Source organism: Cotesia glomerata, unplaced genomic scaffold (assembly GCF_020080835.1).
Source record: "Cotesia glomerata isolate CgM1 unplaced genomic scaffold, MPM_Cglom_v2.3 scaffold_11, whole genome shotgun sequence".
Lineage (NCBI taxonomy): Eukaryota > Metazoa > Arthropoda > Insecta > Hymenoptera > Braconidae > Cotesia > Cotesia glomerata.
Window position 1 is genome coordinate 158,686 of NW_025401443.1, and position 21,901 is coordinate 180,586.

At 37.5% G+C, this 21,901-nt stretch overlaps 1 protein-coding gene across 1 annotated transcript; it reads left to right on the plus strand.

Annotated features, from left to right (window-relative positions):
- The first annotated feature begins 10,003 nt into the window (after positions 1 to 10,003).
- Positions 10,004 to 11,656, plus strand: LOC123273569. Its single transcript, XM_044741010.1, has 3 exons — positions 10,004 to 10,324; positions 10,531 to 10,852; positions 10,950 to 11,656. Exons 1-3 carry the CDS (start codon positions 10,004 to 10,006, stop codon positions 11,654 to 11,656), a joined length of 1,350 nt encoding a protein of 449 aa, XP_044596945.1.
- Positions 11,657 to 21,901: the final 10,245 nt, after the last annotated feature.

The following is a 21,901-nucleotide window of genomic DNA, read 5'->3' on the forward strand; positions in this document are numbered from 1 at the left end:
ACGGAAAGTGAACCGCGGTTTTGTACTCGGTTCACTTCACCTCTTCTCTTTTTATTATTTATTATTTATTTAATTGGTAATAATTCAATAATTGTTTAATTTCATTTGATTAAACCTAGACTAATCAACAAACGCGACCTAACGACTTTGGTTAAGTGATGAGGGATTTGCTGCAATGCTGTTAGAGCGTACAGTGTGGCCAGTTCATACACGTTATGACCCAGATTTTACTTTTTTTATTTGAGTATTTTGGTTTATTTTTATTAATTACTTAAATATCAATAGAAACAATTATTATGATTATTGCGGTGATTATTATTTAGCTATTGTATTTATTCAGTTAATAATATTATATTATTGTTACCGAAGGTATAATAATTAAATTAAGAAATTAAGTGTGTGAAAAATTATTATGAAGCCGGGCGAATTAAGCGAGGAAAGAAATTAATTGTAAAAGAAATTAAAAGACTGGGAAAATTATTCTAAGTTCCGAACAAGATTTAGTATGGGAAAGCGACGAATGGATATATAATGAAAGACATGACGATTATTATTTTGTGAGAAATAATTTAGGTAAGCGAAAATTTTATAAGTCCCAAGCAAAATTTAGTATGGGGAATCGACGAATGGATAGAGAATGAAATAAATTATGATTAAAATAATAAAGAATTGTGAATTTGACGAAACAAATGAATTGATAATAAAGAAATGGCGATTAAAATAGAAAATAATTTTGTAAAAAATTATTTGTAGAATAAAAACTTAGAATTATTTTGTCGATCGTTGAGCTTACGCGAGCCTCGATAGATGGCGAAGATGTTTCGTTTATAGTGATAATTCAAAAATATGTTAAGTTCAGTTTTGAAAATAATTTTGACAAGCAATTCTTTCTCGGGAGAATTACTCGGATGAATACTCTTCACCAAGTAATTCGAGAGGATGATACTCTACCTGGAGTCTGACCAAGACCCAGGTAAGTATCGGAGACCGACCGGATGGAAGTGCGACTCCCCGTGCCGAGGCCTTCAGCTGAGGTACGGTAGGTGATCATAAGCCGTGTAGGTGGGAGCGAGGAGGATACTCTCCACTTGTTCTCAGAGTAGAGTTTAGGACCCTCAGGGATGACGGCTAGTCGCCCTGAGGGAGGGGGGATGTTATTGTAGTTAGTATTTTGTAGACTGCGTTTTTGAGTTGGAACCGTGAATACCGTCGTGTATGTTTGGATAGAACGTTTCTATTGTATTAGTGTATATCGCTTATATTGTTTATATTGTTTCTTGATTTTGAACCGCGAATATGTGTGAAAAGAGTGTTCTAATGTATTGTTTATATTGTTTAATTTGCTTATATTGTTTATATCGTTTATTAACATGATCAGGCCAATAAAGAGGTTTCCTTTTTTTTTATTTATTTAAAATGAAGTGTTTTGTTTATATTTTGTTATTGATAATGTGATCCCCGTTTATGACCCTGGACTCCGGCGAGCAATTTACGAGCCGGGGATTAATTAGAATAACTTTATTTGAAAACGTGGACGTTACAACGTTTGACAGGCAGAGACTAGAGGTGTTTTCGGCAACGCCGCGGACAAAAAACTACTAACGATGGTCAAGCGATGAGGAAAGCCCCGCAAATTTTTTTGATAAATTTTTTTTCAGCAATTTAACGTTTTTGAAGATGTTTGAAAAAATTATTAATATATTCTAAAATGTTCAAGGAACAAAGTCAAATTTTTTTGAATAATTTTAGTAAATATTGAAGATGTAATAAACAAAATATAATTCAGCGCAGCGTCACGCTCATAGGGTGACCAGTCTAGGGTTAATATTCGTTAGTCAGTGCTGAGGGGCCCTCAAGAGAATTTTTACCCGAGCGTTATTCAGAGACCTTGCGGTGAAAAGTTCGTGAGAATTTATTTGTTTAAAATTTAATTTACTCGGTTATTTATTAAATTATTGAACATCTGAAAACGGTTTTGAATGGTACAAATCATACTGAACAATTTAGTCATATAAAAACCAAAGGTAAATTTTTCACGAAAATTCATTGTCTTCTTACGAATCCTCGTCAAGCGTCGGTTAAATTTGACATCGTAGTTAATCCGAACCCGAGGTCAAAAACTTCATTACCAACGAATATTTAGCGTCCATTTTAAGAACGCAAATTCTTGTCAATTATTATTATTGAATATTTTACGCCGATGTATTTAATTAACTTTATTAATATTATTTATGGCTAATTTATTATTAATATTACGGTGCATTTAAGTCTGAAGAAACTGTATGGTATTAATTTGGACATTGAGATAATTTAATACATGACTATTTATTTAGACTGAAATAGTTCTACGTGGTTGATTTATTAAATTGAACGTAAGTTCAGGAAATTGTTTAAATAATTTAAATAATCATTTTACTGATAATTATTCGTTAATTATAATTATTTATCAGCATGGATATTAAGTCAAAAAATTTATAGTTAGAATTAGATGATGAAAATTATTAAGAATTTAATTTAATTACTATGTTTGAATATTAAATTTATGATTTGATTTAGAACAAATGTATGCGTTGAATTTTAGTTCAGATTTTTAGGAATTAAATTATTAGTTTTGAAAATATTCTGTAATTTAATTGCTAGCTAATGACTAAAGAATTTTAAGTTGAGATTTTATGTTAATATTTTTCTTGAATTAAATTGTTATAATTTTTTATAAGTGAAAGTAAAGTAAGTTCAGTGTGTGTGTACGGGTTATGTGGGTGAGCCGCAGGGGTTTCTTGGCTTACGTTATAGTCACTAGGCTGTTACTTCTGTAGCTGTGTGTTGTTGATGAGCCCTCGTGCACTGCGGTCTTTGTGCGGCGTGTCTTGTTGATAGCCAAAAATTTAGTTAATACGTTTAGTTAGTCAAGTCTAGTTCTGGTTAGCCGTTAGTAAGCTAGACGATCTCTGTCACATTGCAGTCTTTGTGCAGAGTAATTAAAACAGTTCTGGTCAGCCGTTAGTTAGGCTGTAGTCTTAAGTCTATTATAGTGTGATCGTGTGAGTGATTACATTTGTTATTCTTTATTATTAATAAATATCGATATATTGTTAATTAACTATTTATTCATTTTACAGCACCTTCCTCCACTTTATCTAACCCTAAGATAAGCTCTCAACTCTGGACCGGTTCCAGGAACCGTGATAATAACCCTGGTGGCGCCCTTTAGATTAATTTGGTTTTGATTTCATTTAGTTCATTATTGTTTTTTATTAATTTAAGGGGGCCAATTGAACAGCCGTTAAAAACTGTTACAATATTTTCGTAAATAAAATTTGTAACGTAGGCTAAAGCATCGTCTGTGCTTTTAAAAATATAATTAGATATGATTAAATCTGGCCATTTTGTGGATCTGATCATATATGAGTAATTATACATAATCATATATATACATGTCTGTTCATATATAAACAGATCAAGTTATGTATGATTAGACCTAGCCAATTTTTGGATCTGATCATAGATAGACGATTATGCATGATTATATATGATTACTAGCTGACCCGGCAAACGTTGTTTTGCCATATAAATAATTTCCTAGTAATTTCTAGTGTAGACAAAAAATAGCTTACTTATTGTAAGTATGTATGTATGTTAGAATGTGTATATTGTATGCATGTAAGAATGTGGTATATGCGTGAAATAAGCATGGAGCGCTGTGAACGATGAGGGGATATAAAAATAACAAAAGGCAAACATTATTTTTAAGTTATTATAATTTATTCCTTAAAATTATATATCATTAATTAAACAATTACGACAGTAACACTATTAAACAATATCAATCTCTTAATGCTATAGCGTGAACAATATTTTTTGTTAGTCCATCTTTAGCTAACACAAACAAACTGGATGGTTTACCCACTCGAGAGCATGCCACGTATAATTGTCCGTGTGAAAAACATGGTGTTCTCAAATCTAATCCACAAACAGACATCGTTTGACCTTGGGATTTGTTGATAGTCATTGCAAATGCCAATCTAATCGGAAACTGAATACGTTTTAATTGAATTGGCACATCTGTAAGTATAATAGGAATCCGTGGTATGAGTATATTTTCACCTCTGAACTTGCCATTTAAAATCCTGGCTTCGATCACGTTTTTCATTAATTTTTGCTCGATGTATCTGTTGTCGTTGTTGGTCATTTGTTCTTCGTCTATTGACTGTGAAACGGCGTGATTGTCGTTGTTCTAATCTTCTGACTTCATTGCGTTCAGCTCGTGTATCTTCTGGCTCTTCTTGATGCAATTGCGCCATTCTGACACGTGCATCAGTATTTTGTTGCTGGATTTGTTCTTCTGTTCTTTCGGATCTGCTATTTCGCAAGTTTCGAGCTTTACTTGTACTGCGGCTCAAATCAGCCCCTTTGCGTTTTCTTGGCATTGCTCACTGTACAAAACATACATAAATAGAATTAATGAAATTATTTAATGATGAAAAATGTTAAAAGTATTAAACAAAATATTTAACAAATTATTTAACAGTATTAATTAAGTATTTAACAAATTAAATTTTATGAAAACATTGTCTCTTATAATTTTTTCATACAACCAATATTTCTATTGACATTTCAAAATAAAGATTCATAATGATTGATTTTTTGGAAACTATGAAAATCTTAATTGTTCAATTACATTTTTTTAATAAAATTAAATTAAAGTACATTTTTATAAGATCAACAACATTTTTGATATAAATAAAAAAAAGTATACTTACAACACAAAATCCGTGGTTATTGGAAGCTCGTGTCACGTGTTGAGTACTTTTGAGGTTATGAAATCACTTGATTAACTAATCGTGCAAAATACACTCAAAATTGATAATTTAATTATTATTGATAAAATAGGAATGATTAAAAGTTAATATGAGAGTTACACTGAGATAGCAAAATAATAATTGTCAACGTTACTACTACACTTGATGCATAAACAATAATGATGGCCGACAACTGTGTAGGGAGTGAGAAAGAAAGGAGACCGGCTTCGTTCTCATCCTTACTCCGTGCTGTTTACTGGGTCAGAAGTGACACCTGTAGACATCTGGCGGGGATAACTAATTAAATAACGATTGATCAGTTTTCTACCGGAGAGGAAAAATGATTAAATTACTAAAATGGCTATTAAAAAATAAGGGTTGATCGTAGAAGGGTGAAAATTGAGGATTGTATGTATTTTTGTATGTTGTATCATAAAAAAATAGAAATTAAAAATTTTGTCTAAAAAATAAAAAAAAAAATTTAGGGGTGGACTACCCCTAACATTTAGGGAGATGAAAAATAGATGTTGGCCGATTCTTATAGATACCGGATAAGCACAAAAAATTTCATCAAAATCGGTCAAGCCGTTTCGGAGAAGTATGGCAACGAAAACTGTGACACGAGAATTTTATATATTAAATAAAAACTTTTTTCATCGGGTGATTTCAATGTGTGTCATGTTTAATGATTTTTCATGATAAAATAAATAATTATATATTATAATGCTACTTGCTAATTTATTATAATATTTTGATAGTTGTTGAATTTTTTTAACCTGGTAAAAATTATTTCATCAATGGTCACGTAAATTAATTTCATAAATTTACTTTTATAAACTATCTACAATATTCTTCTGCCGCTTACTTGCTAGAAGCGACACCTACTAATACGTAATTCAAACATAGCATTACATAAACGGGGTATTTGTTTATCATAGTGAAGCGTTTTATTTGATTTGGTTCTGAATACTGTTGGGACGCAATTTTTACCTTTATTCGCTGTGAAAAGGATGAAATAATCTGTCAGATAGCATTAAAATACACTATGGTCTAGAATGAGACTACGATTATCAGTACCAACGTCTAGTAAATTTTGTTGAATATACTTTCGGTATATAAAGGCCATAATTGTTTACTGCTGATTAAGGATACTTTTGTCGTTGCGGTTTGCATTTGTCTCTTAAAAGAAGTAAAACAGTAGCTTTTTACCTCGTTTGACGATAAAATCCTAAAATGAAAATTAATTTTGACGTTGAAACGCATTTCCACTCTTTTAAATTTTTTAAAAAGCATTTTTCAAGATACGAACATAAAACAGGATATAAATTTAATCAAGGTTCCTCAACAACAACTGAAAATTGTCACATACAAAGATTAGAAGGTGATCTAAACCTACAAGAACAATTTGACTATTATTTTTGTCTATTCAAATGCGAATTTTCAACAAAAAAACTACAATCTGAAACGAAGTGAAGGATAGAATATTTTTTAAAAATGCTAATTATGTTTTTTTAAAACTCTTTTCTAAACTCGGAAAGTTATTGGTTTTACCCCGTTTTTCGAAAATCGAGTTTTCATCAGATCTCGACGTTTAGAGGGCCTAGGAAGCTTCCCTGAATATTTTCGCGATGATGTCCGTGTGTCTGTGTGTGTGCGTGATCCAGACAAAAACTGCTCCACTTCCGCTGTTGTTGGCGGTAATGTTCTTTGTGTTCACAATCCAGATTGCTGCCGTGCCAGTCTCGTCTGCGAACCATGCTCTATCTTGGAGGTTTAGATATTGTTTGCAGATGAGGCGGGAGTAACTATAACTCTTTTGAGGGAGTGAGGGTGAACTCAAGAGAACATAGTTAAGCAAGCAATTCCCTTTTCGTGGGTTCCACTATAAGTAAGGTAACATTGAAAGGCATCCCTCGATGCGTTACCCCAAACCAAAAATTGCCACTGCGCTTTCTATTGCTGTTCTTTTTATTTTATTTTGGAAAGCAATACGTCCCGGCAAAAGGGATACGAATGAAGCAAGTGACTTCCTTTCATGGAGTTTGATGAGTAGGTAGTGTGACCCTAGTCATGTTACTGAAAATCAAAAGTCACCACTGCAAGGCAGAGCGACCTAACTCTGGTAGGAACTCTCCCCATGGGAGCTTCTTTATTATTATCTTTGTTATTATCATTTGTCATCAGAGAAAGGGGAGTTACGCCCCCTGCCTGCTCGAGTACGGTGTTAGTTGAACCTTGCGACTCTCACCAAGAAAACTATACTTCCAATGCCCAATCTCTGGCCTGCTAGCTTAAGACAGAGTAACGGATTTGGATTATAGAGTTAATGCAAGGTAGAGGACTGTGAAGGCACCTCGCCCTATTACTCAAGGGATATACATCAGCAGGCTGAAGCAACATGGGTTGCGGTCCAGCCGGATCTAAATTACGTAAAGGCCAAAACAGCCAAGGTAGACAGGGCTACCAAAGACAGAACGAGGCTGTCAATGGCTGAACACGGCTGCCAAAGGTAGAGGTGACTACCAAGGTAGAATGTGGCTACCTGAGTAAACCACACAATGCAGGATGAATGGGTTTTCGTCCTGCACTTTAACCCGAAGTGGGGATTGCAAGTCACTCATCTTGCCCACAATCGTAGATCACGGGGGACCGCGTAGCTGGTTGTGACAGCTGATGATCTGAGTAAAATCCTCCGGCTGATTCCTCATGGGGAGGCTCAGCTAAGTTCTGCCCGGTTATCCAAAGGTTTCTACGCAACACGTAACCACCCGAGGTAACATGAGAGGTTCCTTTTCTGCCCCGGTTTCCAAGGGTATCACGCAGCACTTAATCTGTGAGTCTTTTCTTTGAAAGTATAAAGGCCGGAGGTCATGTGTAGTGAATTTGGCAGAACACTGTCATGTTTCTGCACAATTTCTGTATTGTGTGATCACCTGAGGAGACGATGGAGGTTTGTGCGCTCAGAGAACTAGTCGTGTGTGGGTGCGCGTGTGCTTCAGCATGCGCGCCCCATGCATGACTTTTTTCTCGTTAAGGAGATTTTTCGTTTTGTTTTCTTTCATTATACTTTTCGGAAGCAATACGAATGAATTTCCGGCGGGGACCCTGGAGAGTTTGTTCGCATCTTTATTATTATTTTATTTTATTATACTTTCGAAAGCAATACGAATGGATTTCTGACAGGCACCGCCACAAAACCCTGCTCCGCTATACCGGTGACAAGCCCGGGGCCCTGTCTATGACGGGGAAAGAGAAGTTGGAGGAGTAAAACCTCGTGAAAAAAAACCAGGTCCATCTGGCTCCGGATGGTAGCAACCTGTAAGGGCCCCAGACTTGGGTGACGGTCCTACTTCATTTACCTTAGTGCTCTGTGTGTCACGGGTCAATAGTTTTGCACCAGTAGGAATACCTACTGCGCTTGCTTGCTAATCGCTCTTATGTGGCAGATCGCAATCACGGTAAATGCGACCACGAACACCATAGTGGACATATGTCCCGTTCGTTGTGAGTCGGCCCTGTCACTCTTGCCAAGGGGTTATGCAGCACTTAATCTGTGAGTCTTTTTCTTCAAAGAGCAGGGCCGGAGGTCGTGTGCGGTGGACGTGGTATGCGCAAGCTGCCGGGTTCTTCGTGCAATTCCTGTGTCTGTGTATCGCCTTTGACTGAGTGGGAGGGATGCAGCTTACTGCCCCGGTCTCTGAGGGTTTACACCCAAGGTGACTGAGAAGTTCCTTTTACCTTTTCAGCTAACCTAAAAAGCTAATCTTGACTTACGTGGTGAGGGCTTGTAAGGCAGGAGGGTTGCAAACCCTGTCACCAACGTAGCGGTACCATGCGTCCGGCAACAAGTGGTTTCGTTAAACGCGAGCGCCGGGGGGAGAAGCGGTTGTAGGTGTTACCAGCTCCTACAACTTTAATAAATTGGTCAGGAAAATACGGCAAAGCCTCGGATAGGTGACGCACCCACGTTCGGTGGTCACCAAACTCTTTCGACCGTTCGACGGAGCGCCAGAATAGCCAACTGCGTTTATCCGAACGAGCTGCTATCTGACGTTTCCGTTCATCGCCGGCCCGCGAATTCGGCATCGCGATCGCGTTCGTGTAAGCTCGCGGAAGCATTACGTTTAAAACAGCTAATGCCTCTAGCTACGCGACCCTGTTTGGTTAAACTCACGCGATTGAACTTAGAAGAGGTAAATCCAAATAGAAGGGGGGTTTCCGAATCTTACTCGCGCAGCATCGACCGGCGAAGATGCCTAGGGACGACTAAAAACACTCTCAGAGGGTCCGCGAACTCGGCAAACTTATATGGGCTCGCGCCGGGCGTTAGGTCAAATCGAAAGTCTCCGCACGTGACCCGGGGAATGGGGGTTGAAGGTTTTCGAGTTTTGCAGGCGAATTTGCTGAACGACAGAGCTGGAACTCTGGAGGCGAGTCAGTTGTGGGAGGAAAAACGTATTGATGTTCTCCTTCTACGAGAGCCATACGCAGCACATAGTAATAATAGTTTCAAAATACCTGGGTTCGGTTGCGGCATACAAGTTGCTGCCGAAACCAGGTCTAGGCCATATGCGGCCATTTGCTTAACGAATCCTAAATACCAGTTGCTGGTTTTATCACAACTTACAAGGGGAGGATACGACCTTGGGGAAACGGATTTGGATAATCTTTGACGCAGTGATAGTACACCATGTGGGTATACTACCTCTGAAATACTAAAGTGCAATACTCAAAAATGGCTGAGAAAAACGCACTCAAAGTTTACTCAGCACTATAATATATTAATAGGTAAATAATTGATACATTAAATTATTCTTTAATAAAATATTTTTTTATTTTCAACTTCATTTCTATAAATTATCTACGGTGTATATCATGAGATATTTGTAATTCATGAATAATTCTTATAACTCTCATATTCATTATAAGTTTAACTGAAAAATATATACCTGCGCCAGACAATAAGAAGGGTCGAATATGGTATGAGGGTACAATAATTCTTGTCCTCGAGTTATTGTAAACTGTACATCGATTCGAGCTCTGTTGGCCCACCGGAAGAATAGTCATATTGTTGTCCTTGAACCTATGTTAGTCCCACCACTTTTTCAGAAGCTTGACTATAGCAGTTAGTTTCTGAATTTCGACACGAACAGACGTATTTGTGCAGTGAAATTTACTTTAAAAATTGTTTTATAATTCATAAAATGTCATCAAGCGAAGCCAGTTCTTCTCATGGAGATGAAAACACTCCTGATACATCCTTACATAGTGATTTATCAAAGCAACGGCTAAAAGATGGAGTGGTGTATTATAAAGGTTTACTTCTTGAAAGTGATTTAATTGCAAAAACATCTTCTGACACTCTATCTGAAGATGCTATGTTGATTGGTAGAGAATTATATGATAATACGTTAGATATATTAAATAAAAAGAAGTTCGTAAGCGATCAAGAATTGATTCATGCTCAAGAAGAATGCCCAGACGGAAATTTTGAAGTAGTAGAAGATAATTCAGTTGATGACTATGTTCCAGATGAAAAAAAAAAAAACAAAAAATGATGGATTATATTCCTCTGGAATATAAAATTAAAGTTTTAAACATAGCAAAAGCTCACCCTTCATGGAAACTAGACACATTACAAAAAAATGGATGTAGTCATTTGAAGAGTATGGATCATTTGAAAGTATGGGAAAAAGATGTTGAACATGGTGGAACTAAATTTGATAAATAGCATGTGATTGATTCTTGGACGTATGACCGCTTCGTCGAGGCAAGACAAAATTATCAACAAGTGACTACACGAAATTTGCAGCAATGGGCTTTAGCTGCAGCCAGCCAGTTTCCTAATCTTCAATTTACAGCATCCGACCCATGGGTAAGAAAATTTAAACAAAGACACAATATTAGTCAACGCAAAATTACAAAATTTGTAACAGACAAAGAAGTTCACACCATGCCAGAAATTATCGCCTCTGCAGAAATGTTTCGCACTCAAACAAAACAATTGATATCTAACTTCGATAGTGACTTCGTTATTAATACAGATCAAACAGGTATATAAATTTTCTAACGGTAAACTAATTATTTTTTATTCCATTATTAAATTTAATCGAAGTTAATCATTAGATTTATTAAAATTCATATTTTCAGGATGTCAATACCAATCAATGTTTAATAGGACACTGACGGAAAAAGGAAGCAAAACAGTGTTTGCAAAAGTACAAGACATGACCAAGGTGTCACACTCATATACTGCACAATATAGCATAACATTATCTGGAAAATTACTACCACATGTTTTTATTTGTTTGCAAGAGCCTACAGGTGATTTTGGGCCAAGAATAAAGAAAAACGTAGAAGAATATTTAAAAAAATACAAAAATGTAATTGTCACATCATCAAAATCAGGAAAACTGACAACTACTCTCTATAAAAATTTTCTAGAGAAATGTTTAATGCCATATGTTCAAAAAAATAAATTTCTTTTAATTATTGACTCGTGGACAGGACAAGTGAAGCCAGAATTATATGATGAAATATTTCAGGATGATAAAAAAATGCCTACATGCACATTTAAAGTTATACCTCCAAAATGTACTCCGTTAGTTCAACCATGTGATGTCTATTTCTATAGACGAGTGAAAAATTTTATCAAACGATTGCAAAGTACCGCTGAACTTCTAGACAAGAATTATGAAATTCATTCCCGAGAGGATTGCATAAAAATTCATTCGATTATTCATCACCATTTGTCAGCGCCAATATTTCGAGACATGATGGAATATGCCTGGTTCACCAGCGGGCTTTGTGACACAAGAAATTTTCTTACTAATGTCAATGATGGGTGTTTCTCATGAGACCGTTTAAAAATACCGAGTCATTGTAAAAAAGCAGCATTTATTTGTTGTTCTTGGTGTAGAAAAACTTTTTGTTTTGAATGTTTTTATCATAAGTATCACTCAGGATCATGTAATAATATCTCATAATACGTAATTATAAAATATTGCTTTAATTAATTAAAAAAATGTATAATTTTCCATTTAATTTTCGACTTATTATTTGTTTGTACCACCGCAGATAATTTATAGAAATGAAGTTTAAAATTGAAAAATTTTTTATTAAAGAATAATTTAATGTATCAATTATTTACCTATTAATATATTATAGTGCTGGGTAAACTTTGAGTGCGTTTTTCTCAGCCATTTTTGAGTATTGCACTTTAGTATTTCAAAGGTAGTGTACCCACATAGTGTACTACCACTACGTCAAAGATTATCAAAATCGGTTTCCCCAAGGTCGTATCCTCCCCTTGTTAGTACAACTCACTGCGTATGCGCTCAGATCATGGGACCTGACACATCGTTCTTCGTAGTCTCGGCATACTTCCAGTACAAAGACGAAATAGACATGCATTTAAAGCACTTAGAGAAAGTGGTCCGAGCACTGAGAGGGAAAAGGGTATTAATATCAATGGACGCGAACGCGAAATCTGAGAGATGGGGATCCGAGACTGACGACGCGCGTGGCGAAAAGTTAGAGCAATTTATTGACGCACACGAGTTAGAGATAATCAATAACGTGAGGGAGAGTCCGACGTTTGAATCAACTAACGGGAGTTCGTATATCGATGTGACACTCGTCACGCCTAAACTCGCGAGTAGCATTCTTAGCTGGTCCATTAAGAGAAGTTGGGTGCAGAATACTGACCACTACCCGATTGAGATCACTCTAGGAACTAAGTCGGGGGAGAAGGATGGCGCACAGGCAGACCCCAAGAGGTTCAACTTAACGTTGGCCAATCGGGAAAAGTTTGACGAAATCCTTTTCTCGTGTGCATGCACAAACCTTGATGGCCTTGGAGTGGAATCGGTTGAGGACGTGGAAAAGTATGCTTCTGCACTTGGCAAATCAATCTTAGAAGCTTGCGAAGCCGCGATCCCGCGTAGGAAAACCCATGTAAAATCATACCCATGGTGGACCAGGAAATTAACACGCGCGAAGAAGCTGGTGAACAAAGCCAGACGGATATATCAAAGGGAAAGGGACGAATTAGTTAAAAATACCCTAAGCGTCAAATACAGAAAACTACGGAAACAATACTCGACAGAAATAAAGCGGACGAGGGAAAGCAGCTGGCGGGACTTCGTTACGAAGAAAGGTAATCAAGAAAAGTGGGGTCCTATTTACAGAACCTGCGCAGAAAAAGTTAGAGTCAAAAGTGCAATGCGCACGCTAAATCGTAACGGAGCATCCACGGAAAACTTTAAGGAAACAGCCAGGTGTTTTCTCGAGACGCATATTGTAGACAATGACCAGGACAACGAAACCTCCGATCAGGAAAAGATTAGAGCCAACACAATTTTACTACCTGACACCGAGGATGCCGAACCGTTCACCCCGCGCGAACTGGACAAGGTCTTAAAAACACTGAAAAACAAGAAGGCCCCGGGGCCGGACTTAATAGAAAACGAGGTAGTTAAACGCGCAGGGGTTATCCTTTACGAACAGTTTTTAGAGTTATATAATGCTTGCTTGGCGCTAGGAGCATTCCCAAAAGAGTGGAAGAAGGGGGCAATCATAATGTTAGTTAAAAGCACCGACAAAAACGCAAATGACCCTAAATCTTATCGGCCAATTTGCCTCCTTTCGGATTTAGGTAAGGTGTTCGAGAAGCTCATCAAAGAGCGACTTACCACCACAGTCTTAGCGGAGGGGAACATCTCGAGCCGACAGTTTGGCTTCACAGCCAAAAAGTCGACGGAAGATGCAATTGTGGAGATGCGCCGATTGGTAGATTCTTCAGAGAAGAGACTGGTGATCGGACTTCTCTTCGATATCTCTGGCGCTTTTGACAACGTGTGGTGGCCGTTAGTACTTGAGGGCCTCAAGGCCAGAGGCTGCCCTAGCAACATTTACGCGGTAATTCGGAATTACTTTGAGGACAGATCGGTCGCGCTGTCATGGGGTTTTGGTAGCGAATCGAAAACGCCGACGCGAGGGTGCCCTCAAGGATCAGTGCTAGGACCATTATTTTGGAACATCATGTTCGACGATCTCCTTAAGAGACTCGAATTGACAGAACACGGGAATAAATTTGTTGCGTTTGCTGACGATTTGCTCGTCTTAGTAGAAGGTTCTTCGAGAAAAGAAATAGAGCGTAATAGTCAAATAGTAGTAGATAAGATACTGGAATGGTGCTGTTCCGCAAAGCTCGAGCTATCGAAGTCGAAGACTGAAGCCATCTTCCTCAAAAACGAATTTGTACATCGCGGTCCACGTAAGAACAAAAAGAGCCCGTACCCCTATGAAGCAAAAGGACGACAGAAAAAGCCCAAATACGATAACAAACCGCCAAAAATAATGATAGGAGACTCCAAAGTCAAATTCAAATCAAGCGTTAGATACTTAGGGGTACACTTCGAAGAGGGCCTCAAAGTGAAAAATCACATTAAAACAAGGCGCGCGAAACTAAGTAGGATATTCGGGCGCATGCGGCGTATTGCGCGGGCAGAATGGGGATTGCGATACCCAGCTATGTCCACCATATACAAGGGTTTCTTTATGCCTGTCGTCACATATGCCGCGGCAGCTTGGAGTGACCGTTGCGATGGGGAGGACTGGAGACATCTTCGAGCACTTCAGCGTCAAGCGCTAATAACAACAACTACTGCCTACAGGACAGTTTCGCTTGACGGGATTTGCGTAGTCGCGGGGGCAGTACTCATTCAGCTCGTAATAGACGAACGGTGCGCGCGATACAACCTCCGTATCGGCAAACAGGCTACCCTTGGAAACGTCACCGTGCAGCCAGATGCGGAGGATCGCCTTGTCACCCTTAGAACTGAAACCATACGTCGGTGGCAAGAACAATGGGATACATCAGAGAACGGCCGCGAAACTAAAGTCTTCTTTCCAGACGTAGCAGAGCGTCTAACAAACAAATGGATCAGCCCTAACTTCTGGCTGACCCAAATCCTAACCGGCCACGGTTGCTTTAGAGAATACCAATACAAGTACGATCATACGGATAGTAGATTCTGCGACGAGTGTAGGGAGAATGGGTTAGGAGAAAGGGTCGACAACGTGGAGCACTTAATGCTTGAATGCCATGAGTACGAGCCTCAACGTGAGGTGCTCAAGGACATATGGGGTGGGAATGCGGAGTGGGCGAGCGTTGCGCGTGCGATTGCCACATCCCAAAGTAACTTCAAGCTTTTAAAAGGTTTCAGTAAAGTAGTAATGTGCTGCAAACTCCAAACCCAACTAGCTAATGAAAAGGCGACTAGGGACGAGACTCAACAGACATCCACCTAGATAGAGTCGGAGCGCCTAGGCACAAGCGATATACTCCACGCAATTGTGAGGACAGTATAAAGCTTTGGATGACTGCCGTAGAGTAAGCTAGAAAAAATGACCACAAATAACACAAGTGCCCGGGCACCCTACACACGCAAACACTTACACGTAAAATCATACTTTACACACAACACATCACACAAACAACATGGTCTTCAATTGACTCCGCCTCCCCGTGGTCCCCGCTGGATACTGCTCATATCCTGTAGGTACATCTCGATGTGCCTGCAGGGAATGAGTTGCCAGAGGAGTCGATGAGAGTTGCACACACTTACAATTATACGCAACTCTTGCAGCTGTTCAATGAATGTGTATAAACACAAGAGAGCGGCGGTTTTTCCTTGTCCGCGAACTGGGCTGTGTTCTCGCTATGGTGGGGGTAGGACGAATATACGTGCGTGTATAGCTCTTTTGAGCCCAGGAAACGGCCTCTTTGGAGGTAGGCGAAAGCCTCACCATATATTCTTCTGTTCGCAGATGAAGCAAATGTCGATCTTCTCTTCAAAGACTCGCTGGCAAAGTAAGTTCTGCGCCAACGCACATCTATTCAGGTTTCGTTGAAGTATGAGCGTCATTTCTGCCCTCTCGTTGCTTCGGCAAGTGTGGTGCGAGACGCCTTACAAGCCCCGGAGCCTGGAATATGAGATAAGCCATCTGGAGCTTCTTTGTTTGGTGTACAGAGGAAGCACTTTGGCTGTTCAACGCAGTCTACAGCTTTGTAGCTTTCTCACCTGCATTTAAAACAGCAGTAGCTACGGTCAGGCCCCTTACAAGAGTTCGTCGCGTGCCCGTATCCGAGGCGTCTGATACAGCGTGTTACTTTTACAACTGGGCGAACGCGGCAGTTAACCCATCCGATCATTATACGGGCTTTGTCAAGGATCTCGATCGCGCTAGCCTCGTCTATCTCGCAAAAGGCAGCCCGATTGCCTCGTGGTGTAGATTTTGTCAAATTCACACGTTTTATCTCCAGGCTGTCGGTAAAGTCACGTTTGAGTGCTTCGCGGACGTCACTCTCGGTAGAGATTCCATCCAAGTCAAGGATCTCGATTGTTGTTTTTGGTGTGAGCGTTCTGACTGTACCAATGTTAGCGGTTGCTGTTTTCATCGCAGCCGTGAAAGCAGCAGTGTCTTCAGTCTTGGTACTCATTTCTAGAAGAACCCCCCGCGCTTCGTTTGTTTGATAGACTTTATGTCTACTCCAGTCTCTGTTGGGTTAAACTTGACCTTGATTTTCTTGAGGAGATCGGCGTATGTTCGTCCTTTAGCTGGTTGGACAAGTACAGCCTTTGTTCTTGTCTTTTTCCTCCTCGGTTTCTTTGAGCCACCCTAACTTGGCTGGTTTTGGGTTTCAGTAAATTATGCCGCTGGCTCCTGTTCTCTTTCGTTCTTTTACTTTCGCCAAGTCACTTTGGTCCAGGTATTATCCCAGGCTTTTTTTTTCTGTGCTGGCTTGTCAATTGCTGAGGAAGGGCTGGGTGTGGACAGCAGCCTCATCTTGTTGTTTTTCTTTCCTTGCTGTGGTGGTTTCTCAGGCGTGACCAAAGATGGCTGTGGTTTTGTGGTCATCCACAGGATGTTTGCGTGGTTATCGCCGACGTCGGTAGTGATTTGTTGGCCAGCCTATATGCCGTGCTAATGGCGTAACCAATTTTCTGATTTCATGGTGGAGATTTCTTTTGTCCTTGATAAAATCAGCTAACTCTTCGATCTTGCTACCGAGTCGTTCCATTGGCGATTGTTGGCCGGTGACGGTTGGTAGAGAGTTGATCCTTTCTCGGTGAACATGAGTATTGATGGGAGCAATAGGTCCTCCACTCTCTTTAAAAACGTTGCTCGGTTGTCCGTCTACTTCGATCTAGGCTGTTGTCTTACTCCCTGTAGCATTACTAGACAGCGGTGCCATGGGGTCCACCCCACTGTCTAAACGTTCGCTTGATGACGACAAATTCAGGCCCGTTTGCACGCCTTCCCTCGCCGGCACTGCGGTATCCCTCCCCTGTGCGGTGAACGATGTTTGAAAGTTCTGTGACATTTCCATATCGTTTTTGAAGTGAAACTTCTTTAGAATCGTTGTGATTTCAAACCGGATGCAACGAAAAAACGACAGGTAAGAGACACAAATACAAAAATGTGTAGGATGAAGCCAGGGGAAAGAATGAGACAGAAATATACATACAATTTGTATATTATCGGTCTCTCCTCTTTGTGCCATACTTCGTAGCGTCCCCACTCCCGTCTTCTAAGCATAGTCGCCTGTAATTTGTGAGCCAGAGCGAGAGAGCAGATGTCAGTGTGTATGTATATTGCACACTGTTTAATACGTGCTTGTATTTGAGCATTTAACGTGTGTAGTGCATGTGAAAACTACGTGAGCTTACTGTACACTGTATGCGGCTGCGTATTACAGCGTTTTAGTAAGATAGCGTGGTGTGTTATTATTTAACTGTTTGTGAGTATTTTTATATCTTGTACTAAATAATAAATTTTATAAAATGCCGAAAACTAATGCCGAAATGTGTCGTCAATATCGACGCAAAAAAAATGAAATTAAAATGAAAAAAAATTATGATAAAATTCCGATGATTTTAAGTGGGGATTTTAACATAAATTTTGCATCAGATACAGCGCTTCCTTTGATTGAGTTTCTCGATACAACATTTTATTTAAAAATGTGTAACAATCGCACTCAATCAACTACAAGATCAAAAACGGTAATAGATGCAGTGTTCCAAAGATATATCAACCAAATTGAAACTAAAATATTTGTATCGTATTTTAGTTATCATAAGCCTCTTGTATCATTTGTTGAAACTGAAAATATGGAACTTGAGTAATAGATTATGTAACATATGTTAAATAAAATATAAAATATCTTTTAAAATTAATCAAAATACTTTCATTTTTGAACAATTAAACTTTGTAATTATCCTACCCTTGTTATAAATATTCATCTCATTCTTTTGTCGATTCACTGAAGTTTCACTTCTATCGTGTGTGAATCGCACACACACCTTTTTTTTTTGCTGGGTTTGGTCTACCCCGAGTATTTTATTTCCTTAGTACCTGACATTTCTGCTAGGCATTCCCGTACTGCCACATGGGGAGGCACCCGATGTGAGTCCCAGCAGCCCGACACAGAGTGTGTGTGTGTGTGTGTGTGTGTGGGTGTATGTAACCCTTTTATAACTTTTAAACGGCTTGACCAATTTCATCGCGGTTAGTGACATTCAAAAGAGCTTGACCAAACTTAGATTTTGAATACACTTCAAACCGATTCGGACCGGTCGATTTTGAGAAATCTCTAAAAACTACAAAAAAAAAATTTTTTAATTGTGGTTTTTTGGAATAACTTTTAAATAGCTTTATCGATCGATTTTAAAAAATAATCAGCTCTTAACATCAAAAGACCACGTCGATTGCCGACAGTCTGGTCGAAATCGGTTGATTCGTTCGTGAGTTATCGTTGTTAAAAGAAAACCGAAAAGTGTTTTTTCGAATCACTCCGAAATTCCTTGTTCGATTAATTCATACTTAACAATTCTTTATGGGGCTTTAAATCTGCGTCGAATGCTGCCAACCGCATGAAAATCGATTCATTTATTCAGAAGTTATTGCGGTTTAGAAATTCAAAAAATTGTATTTTATTAAACCGTTATTAGAGTTTGGAGCTCGGAGAGCTCAAAATGACACAAAAATCATATTTTTGAGCTCGAGGGGTAAAGTGTAATTTAAAACGCTTATGTACAAAATGAGCGGGAAGTTGCAGGGATGGCCTTTAGGTCCAACCATCGTCCTAATTTATTTGTCTGGAAATTTGTATGAAATTTTATCTTAAATTTCTCCTTGATTTTGATTTGAATGGCACTTACAATTTATTCTGAAAATTTGACTTGATTTTTGTCTTAAAATGCGGTCTTGTTTTTTGTCTTCATATGAATGACCTATCGGAATTTTTGCTCAACTGCCGTGATGCAGTAACAATTTTATTGCCGATAAAATTATTTTCTATCAATACCGCGATGAATTTTTAATTACTCACGTCAGTAGCGAACAATAAAATTGCTTTTAATAAAAAAGAAAAATATTTTCGATGGCAAAAGTTTTATTAACTGTAAAATTTTGCTTTACTGCAGTTATGCTGTATCTCTTTTATGGTAAAAAAAAATCGGTTTCTAATGATATTTCGTTAGAACTACACTATTTCAGTAATGACGGCTTAATTTACTAGTGATTCACATTAGATATGAAAGTTTTATGTTCAAATTTCCATTAATATTCATTTTTCATCTTTACTGCAACTATGCAGTAAGAATTTTTTAATTAAAATATTTGTTTCCCATTAATACTCATTGGAAATCTTTGATATTCGAATCGTAGCAAACTGAATAAATAGCTTATCATAACGAAAGAAATAAATTTGAAAGCAGAATGTTCTCACTACTAAAATTTTGCTCTACTGCAGTTATGCAGTAACAATTTGATTGCGGAAAAATAATTTTCTATAAATACCACGATAAATTTTTAATTACTCCCGTCAGTGGCGACCATTTAAATCGCTTTTAATGAAAAAAATAATTTCGATGGTAAAAGTTTTATTAACTGTAAAATTTTGGTCTACTGCAGTTATGCATTATCTTTTTTATGGCCATAAAAATCGGTTTCTAACGATATTTAATTAGAAGCACACTATTTTATCAATGACGGCTTAATTTACTAGCAATTTACATTACATAAGGGAGTTATATGTTCAGATTTCTATTAACATTTATTTTTCATCTTTACTGCATCTATGCAGTATTTAATTTTTAATTAAAATATTTGTTTCCTATCAATACTAACTGGAAATCTTTGATATTTAAATCGTAGCAAACTAATTAAATCGCCAATCATAACTAAAGGAATAAATTTAACAACAAAATTTTCTCAACTCCAAATTTTTGCTGTACTGCAGTGATGCAGTAAAAATTTGATAGTGGAAGGAATCATTATTTGAGCAATTTGAAGCTCCTGCATGAAATATTCTCTTATATTTTGTGTTACTTGATTGAGAGAGTAAATCATAGAGGGGATTTTCGATTTAATTCAAATAAAATAATCTTTGTTTTACACTCTAAGGACCTCATCGAAAATAGTAGATTCTATGCATGAAATCATTCAACTTTATAGAGGAAAAATGATTCATGTACCAATTGTTAACGTTACGCCATTGAAGCAGTAAGGGAAACGTATTCATGACATTTGCGGCTTTATTGCAGTAAGATAAATACAGGATTTTCGATTCACAGAGTATGGTGTAATTTTATATAAACAATTTAAAATTAATTTAAAAAATAATCTGTTTTTTTTTTACCATTACTGCTTTGAGGCTATAAAACGTACAGTGGATTTTCAATTTCAAATAGATTCCCTGATAACAAAATTAAATTGAATCAAGAGCCAAAATTTTGAACCAAGAATACCATTTTGAAGAAAATGATTTTCTTAAGTCAAGAGAATAAATTTTTGAAACAAGAAAATTGTCTTAGACTAAGAATAATTCTTTAACTCAAGAATTTATTCTCTTGATTCAAGTGAGTGTGGGAAAAAAATTTTTTTTTTCAAATTCTATATGTTTAAAAAATACTTAAAGCCCTTTAGAAAATTTACTAAACGTTTAACAAGAAAAAGAAACATCCAAAACATTACATAAACAAATTATGGTTTACTGCAATGGAACCGTAAAAGACAAAAGAATAAATTTTTTTTTTTAATAGCACCATCTTGATGCTTTCAAACTACAAACTGAATATAGTTTATTACCGAGGTTAGCCGATCACACGGATTCATTTCTTTTGTTTTTTTATACATGTGTGTTTTCCCCTTTCATACCAAAGAGCTGGCTCTAATAATTACATATGATTATATTTAGCCATTTTTCATATATAATCATATATAACCAATTTATATATAATTATATTTAAACATTGTTTCTCGGGTAATGTCGTTGTTGACTGATAATTTTGTTTTTCAGTGTCTACACCGCCTACAACAAGCCCAAGTCCTACTACCATTGAACTACCGAAAAAATGTAAGTAGTTTGCATTTTATCATTTGTTGAAAATGCGATACTTTCATTTGTTACTGATTGTATTTTGATGTTTTTTCAAGATTTGAATGCTTTACCAGAATTAAATAATTCCATCGATGAAAATCCAAGCTTACTCATTTTTTCTGATGAAAAGGATGCGAGAATCGGTATGTATTTGAATTTTTTTTTAATTAATTTGATCTTATAATCTTCAATATAATTACCTGTGAAAAAATATTTCTGACATTGTCTTACATGCTCATATATGGCCATATCAAATTTTCGCATATGTTTTGTAACAGGCTGCTGTTAGCGCCACCTGTTGCGAGTAACTTCATTAATGAATTTTAAATTAATATTTTATTTCTCCTCAATTGACCGTCCTTAGTAGATTCGCTGCGACCGTGTCGCCCTCGCGTGAGAAATTAGACGACCGAAGCTCGATTGCACGCAAAATATTATTTCAAACGACGAGATATAATTCTAATTAATTAGTTATAAGCTAGGTTAAGTAACATTCATTGTAAATTGGTACAAAATGACGACGATCTCTTAACCCGAGAAGACAACGACGAGAATTATCATTGTGCAGCATCGATGAGGAAAATGCTATTTCGAGTAGCCATGACGAGGGACTGGTCAGTCATCGGAGCTGAATCGATTGCGCAGGTGTGAA

What these genes read in the sequence shown, in the direction of transcription:
- LOC123273569 (XM_044741010.1), top strand. Translation starts at nt 10,004, where the DNA reads ATGTCATCAAGCGAAGCCAGTTCTTCTCATGGAGATGAAAACACTCCT. An exon ending in ATAATTCAGTTGATGACTAT is followed by an intron (nt 10,325 to 10,530) that starts GTTCCAGATGAA and finishes TTTGATAAATAG; the next exon opens with CATGTGATTGATTCTTGGAC. An exon ending in TATTAATACAGATCAAACAG is followed by an intron (nt 10,853 to 10,949) that starts GTATATAAATTT and finishes TCATATTTTCAG; the next exon opens with GATGTCAATACCAATCAATG.